This window comes from Balaenoptera ricei, chromosome 14 (assembly GCF_028023285.1).
Source record: "Balaenoptera ricei isolate mBalRic1 chromosome 14, mBalRic1.hap2, whole genome shotgun sequence".
NCBI lineage: Eukaryota > Metazoa > Chordata > Mammalia > Artiodactyla > Balaenopteridae > Balaenoptera > Balaenoptera ricei.
In genome coordinates, this window is record NC_082652.1 from 93,604,368 (window position 1) to 93,610,367 (window position 6,000).

Below are 6,000 nucleotides of genomic sequence, written 5' to 3' on the forward strand. Positions count from 1 at the left end.
GACGGTGCTGGGCGTCCTGCGTCCGCCGATGAGCACCCGTGTCCGTCAGGCGACCGTGCGTCGTCCCCGCCACATTTTGCCGTTAATTTGTAGTGATTGGACCCCTGGAAAACACTTCCCGGCTTTTTTACAATGTGCTTAAACACAGACCCGGGGTGCACGCAGACCCGGGGTTTCCCTGCACTTTCCTGGGCCTCAGCGTCCGTGGACCTACCAGGCTACTTCGTCCCACTTCCGACGACAGTCTCCAGGGATGGCTGTCCTAGGATCGGCCGCCCGTCGGGTTCTCACGCGGCTCTTCGCCCGCAAGGATTAGAACGGCCGTTAACCCTGGGAACAGAGGTCGGCCTGGGGGCACGTCCCCTGTGGTGGCAGGACTGAGGGGCACGGGAGGTGGGCTCACGGGTGCAGCTCTGCCAGCGGCCTCGAGGCCCCGACGCCCAGGGTCGCCTGTCCTCAGGACGACGAAGAGGAGCCCGGACGGTCTGAGCCGGCCCCAGGCTGCGTCGCGAGGTTCTGCCTCTGGACCGAGCCCGCGGGCCGCGCAGCGCCTGCCCCGCACAGCTGGGCCTTCGTGTCTCCTGTTAGAGGGGCCCCTGCCCCGGGTGTGCAGGCGGGGCTGTAACCCAGACCCCGAGGCTCCACCAGGCCCACCTCTGCGGTGCCTTGGGCGCCCCTGACACCTGTTCCTGGGTTTCTCTCCCACAGATCTTGCCTTTATCACGACTGTGACCTTCGTGTGGAAAGTGTCAGCCATCACGGTGGTCAGCTGTCTTCCTCTCTACGTCCTGAAGTACTTGAAGCGGAAGCTGTCCCCTCCCAGCTACTCCAAGCTCTCCTCCTAGGGCCACGCACCTGCCACGGAAGGTTCCAGCGCCTTTGGGCCCGTCTCCGTGATGCAGGGTGCGCGGCGGCGGCTGCCGAGAGCGGGCGTGAGGCAGGAAGGGCCCGGGAGGTGGCCAGGGTGGGGCTCCGCAGACAGTCGCGCCGTATCCGTGCCGGGGCCGGATTTCCTTTCCTTCCCTTTTTATTGTTTCTCCAAGTTTAATTTCCATGTCGAACCAGCTTGACTTTCTATTGAAAATGAGCCCTAATGATTTCACTGCTGCTTTGTAAAGCATCCATCTGTGCCGTTCTGAGAATTGAAATGAAAGGCCATTTAATGTTCTGCAGTTTCCTAACATTCAAATTCTTTCTTTGATGTTACAATGTGGAAAGTCGTCCCCACTTAACCAGAATAAAGTCTCCATGCTGTAAAGGCCCGTGTCTGTGCCGCTCCCTCCCTCCCCGCCCGCCCCTCCCGCGGGCCACGCTGGTCCCGGCGCCGCCCACGCGCCCACGGCAGCCACGTGGCGCAGGGCGGGGCATTTGCCCCTAAGTCCACGGCAGCAACTCAGGTACGTCCCGAGGCTCTGCTGTTAGTCAGGCCCGTTTCTGAGTTCCCATCCTTTCGACGTTTGAGAAGTCACACAACTGCACGCCGCGTTGGCGCCTGGCTCCGGCCGCCTGGGCCCCCGGCTGTGGGCGCAGCGCCTCGCCGAAGCTGGGCTGGAAAAACGCTTCCCTGAGCAGCCGAGTCCTTTTGTTCAAGGGGCCCTTCTGGGCGGGGAGCGGCTCCAGCGCTGGGAGCTGCTCGGGGTCTGAGCGCTGTGCCGGGACCCTCGGCGTGCCCGAGGCCCCCAGGGCTGGGTCCCACAGGAGGAGGAGTGATGCCCAGAGCTGCTCAGACTGTCCCACCAGCACCTCCCAGGTGGCCGGTCCTCCCCTGCCCACCGGGCGTCGCTGTTTCAGCTGCTCGCAGAGCAGAGCTGCGGGTTTGCGGGGATCTGGGGCCAAGGGAGGAACTTGTGCTCAGGACCCAGGGGGGACCTGGGGGAGGCCGGTGGGCCTGAGAGGGGACAGGCGAGGCGGGCTCACGGCTGTGCCAGCCACGTGCCCTGAGAAATCCCGGACGTCTCACCAGGGGTTGGGCGCTCACCCACGAGGCCTGATGGGGGCAGGTGGACGGGCTTCCCGCCTTGGAGGGGCCGGGAGGAGGCGCTTGGGGGTGGAAGGGGCTGGAAGGCCTGTGTGCAGAGTGAGCACGGCCGCGGCGGGGAGGGGAGGGGCGACAGGACGCAGGCGACCAGGAGGGGGGCTGTTTGCAGGCCGGTAGGTGCGTCCTCTAGAGGATGTGAAGCAGACGCAGCGGCTGGAGCGGGCGGTTGGGCGGGCGTTCCCCCTGAGAGCCCAGGTCCGTAGTTTGACTGTAGCTGGGCGTGAGGAGCGCTGGGGACGGAGGGATGGGGACGGTGGGTGTGAGGGGGGCCCGGTCTCCACCACCGTGTCCCCGAGAGCCTGGACGTCACTGGCCCCCATTACTGTGTGAAGTAGATGGATGGGCGGGGGGTCAGATGGACGAGTGGAGGGGCGGACAGGCGGGTGGATGGATGACAGGCGGGTGGAGAGATGAGGGGGTGGGTGGTGGGTGAACGGCTCTTCCGCAGCCCCTGGGGTGGCCCCGTCCTATTCCAGACTCGTGACCGTCATCAGTGTCTCTGAGTCAGGGCTGCACTGTGTCCGCCGAGCCTGTGAACTCGCCCGGCGGCGCCCCGGGGGACGGGGGTGCGGGCTGCGGAAGTGGCCTCTGCTCCTTCCAGCTGGGACGGCCTGCGTCGCCTGCCCGGGCCCCTGCTGGGCCTCCAGCTGTGGGAGGGCTCAGGGACCCCGCCAGGGAGTGCCACCCCCGCCCCGTGGGAGGGTGGCCGGAGCTCCCTGCACCTCAAGCCCGTCCCCTGAGCCACGTGGGTGCGGGCGTGTCCCCAAGTCCTGTCCGGGGGCCCCTGTGCGACCTTCGGCTGGCCCCCCTCCCTCGCTCCACCGAGAGGCCCTGGAAAGGCCCCTGTGCTCTGCGGACCAGGGACTTGGGTCAGGGCCTGCTGCCCTGTCACCCCGTCCCACCGGAACCCCAGATGGTCCAAGGGCAGGACCCCGAACAGAGCTGGGGCCCCTTTACCCTCTCAGGCTCCGAGTACACCGGAACCCGCGAGAGCCCAGCCCGGGCCCTGGGACGGGGTCACCCGCTCGAACCCAGCGTCGTCCCCCCGGACGCGGCCTCGGTCTGTCCACTCGGCCTACCAGGCCACGCCTTGGGGGTCACTGCCCCGGTGACTCGGTGCCCTGGCGCCCCCGGCCTTGTCCCCATCCCAGGACAGCGCTGGACAGACAATGAGGGATGGGGAGACTGAGGCTTGGGGAGGTTTAAGGGATTCCCCACCTGGCCCATGGCCGCATCCCCAGCCCGTGCAGGTAAGGGCTGGGCGGGGACCCCGGGGCCCTCGGGCACAGGGTCAGGCTCTGTTCCCCTGGAGCCACAGCGACCACACCCCCCCCTTCCTGTACGCGGGCCGCCTGGGGACACCGTGGCCAGAGGACGGGCCTGGCATGTCCTCGATCCCAGACACGCCTCGGCCTCGGGTGGGGAGGGTCCTTCACTGACACCACCTGGTCCCCACAGTCAAGGCCGGCAGCCCCGAGCCCCTCAACACAGCCCAGCCCCTCGCTCAGGAAACAATCCTGTGTCCCCCAAACAGGCGGGACCCTGGGGCGCTGCTGGACGGGTCCACACCTGGGCGGGACCTTCCTGCATGTTCTCTCCTGAAAGCTCTTTATCTTGGAATGATTTAGGCTCGGGAAGCTGGCTCCACGCGAGGAGGACCGTGCTGGGCTCCCCTACTTCCCACTAAATCCTGGTCTGAGCCCTCCGGTCGGGAAGGTTCCTCGTGTCCCTCTGTCCCGGCCGTGGGGAGCTGGGCGGGGAGCCCGTGCCCCGAGCTTCTGGGCAGGGCTGGGACGGGCCCGGGGCACGGCGGGCAGGTCGTATCAGTTTGTGTCCTCAGGAAGGGGGTACGGTGGCTGCTCCCCTGCGATCCCGCAGTCGCCGGGCACTTTGGGGCCCAGCGGGCCCTGCTCAGCCGAGCTCCGGCCGCCTGGCTGGGCTCCGATAAACAGGAAACGCCTCGGCCTCCGCGCCCCGGGGAGCGGCTGTAATTCCGGGAGATTCCAGCAGGTGGCGCTGGAAGCTAAGAAATGCCGCCCACGGCCCGCAGGGTCCAGGCTGACGTCTGGGCTCTTAGGATCAGGGCGTCTCCTTGGGCTGCAACAGCCGAGCCCAGAAAGTGTGATTCCCTGAGGGGCCGGGGTTCGTCGCCTTGAAGAACCTGCCTTCACCCGGGCGTTTGTGTCCACGCGGCGTCCACTCTGCCTGCATGGGGCCCGGGGTACCTCCTCATAATAATGCCCAGGCGGCACCTCCCCCCGTCCTCCCGGGGAGACCCCGCCAGCGGCCCCGCGGCTCCTGCCCCCGTCCCAGTGGAGGGGGGCTCCTGGTGGGCCCGGAAGGCTCTCGGGCCTTGGGCCTTGGAGACGACGGCTGAGCGGAACCACGGGGCCCAGAAGGACCGAGGTCTGGAAACAGTCCTCCCTGAGCTGCAGGATTTTCCGAATTTTTAAAACCAGAGAACAGCCCCACTCCACCCCACGCCCGGTGCTCTTTTCCAAGGCTGTTCCCGGAACCGGGCCGCCTGGGCTCCGCAGCTGCAGCCGCAGCCCGTCCCCGCGCTGCTTTCGGGTCCCGGGGCCCTCATGGCTCAGGGAGGCCGGGAGGCCACAGGCGCCAGGCCTAGCGCGTGGCAGGGGCACCTTGAGGGCACTTGTGGACGTGGACGGCCCCCGCCTGCCTCTCCCGTCCCCTCTGCCGGCCACGGGGGGGCGGGAGGGACACCGTGGACGGCTCTGAGCCCCGGGGGACAGGCGTCACGTGGCTGCTGCCCGGCCCCCAGGGTCGCAGAGGCTCCGCCCACCGCGGGCCGCCCCGGGACACGTGGCGGCCGGCGCCCGCATCGGTCATCCATCTGGCCCCCTCCTCGGGCCGCCCGGAGCTCCACGTCTGTCCACCTGGCGGGGTGGCCAGTCAGTTCCGGAGGCAGAGGCGGGTTCGCGGCCAGAAGGCCCCGGGCTGAGGCCTGGGCAGATCTTTGGACCCTCTGGGCCGACGAGCAGACACGACCTGAGCAAAGGATGAAGAAAAGGCCGGAACCGGCAGGGGAGCGGCGCCGGAGACGCCAGGCCACCACTACACAGGGCCCTGCGGGAGGGGCTCCCGGTTCCCGGGCGCGGACGGGCCCCCTCGCCCCCCGCGGCCCAGCTGAGCCCCTTCCGTGTTCACTCAACACGATGCCCTCAGCAGAACCCGAGGGGCCGTCGTCCCAGCCGCGACCCCCAGCGTCCTGGGAAGGGGCCCCCAGGCCCTGGATCCGAGCTGGGCCCCCAAAGCACCGCCAACCAGGTGGAAGGACAGAGGTTCACCCCCTCGGGTCTGGAGGCCGGGAGTCGGAGTGAGGCGGTGTCCAGGGCCGCCCTCCCTCCCAGGCTCAGGGGCCCCGCCTGCCTCTTCCCGCCTGGCCTGCCGCGCTCCTGGCTGTGGCCGCGGCGCTCCGACCGCTGCCCGCGCCCTCACCCCCGCCACTCCCTGCGCGTCTGCGTCCAAAGCCCCGGGTTCTCTGAGGACGCCGGCCAGTGGGTGGGGCCTCGCTCCGGGACGGCCTCACCGTGACCGAGCCCATCTGCAAAGACCCCTCCCAAGTCCTGCGATCCCGGGCGACCTGCAGGGGGTGCGGGACACCTCAGCACTGTTGATCCGGAGTGACTCGATATCACTTCACGGGTTCCAGTCTCTTCCTGACCCGAAGGTGCAGAGAAATCGCCAGCCAAGCACTGAGACGGTTTTAAGTCTGTGATGGAATCAGGTGCCAGGGTATGGGCTGCGCCCTCGCGGCCACACTGTGCCGGGGCCCTGTCCCCTGCCTGGCACCCGGCCCTGCCACCCGACCCCGAGGAGCTGGATCTTGAGAAAAGTCAGACGCCTGGGTGGCTGAGCGGAGCCTCGGCGTTTAACCTGTTGGCTCCCAGGAGCCGCCGGGGGTTGCTGTAAAGCTGGGGGCTTCTGGGCACAACTGCAGG

The 6,000-nt window shown here is 68.2% G+C and overlaps 1 protein-coding gene across 16 annotated transcripts in view; it reads left to right on the forward strand.

Moving 5' to 3' along the window:
* Window positions 1–1,258, forward strand: part of ATP9B (ATPase phospholipid transporting 9B (putative)) — a 258,697-nt gene extending 257,439 nt beyond the window's left edge. For all 16 annotated transcript variants that reach the window (XM_059895083.1, XM_059895079.1, XM_059895076.1 and 13 more), the window contains one exon: window positions 709–1,258. In XM_059895083.1, the coding sequence (XP_059751066.1) occupies window positions 709–845 (137 nt within the window). In that variant the 3' untranslated portion in view covers window positions 846–1,258. The remainder of the gene's footprint in view (window positions 1–708) is intronic.
* The last annotated feature ends 4,742 nt before the right edge of the window (window positions 1,259–6,000 follow it).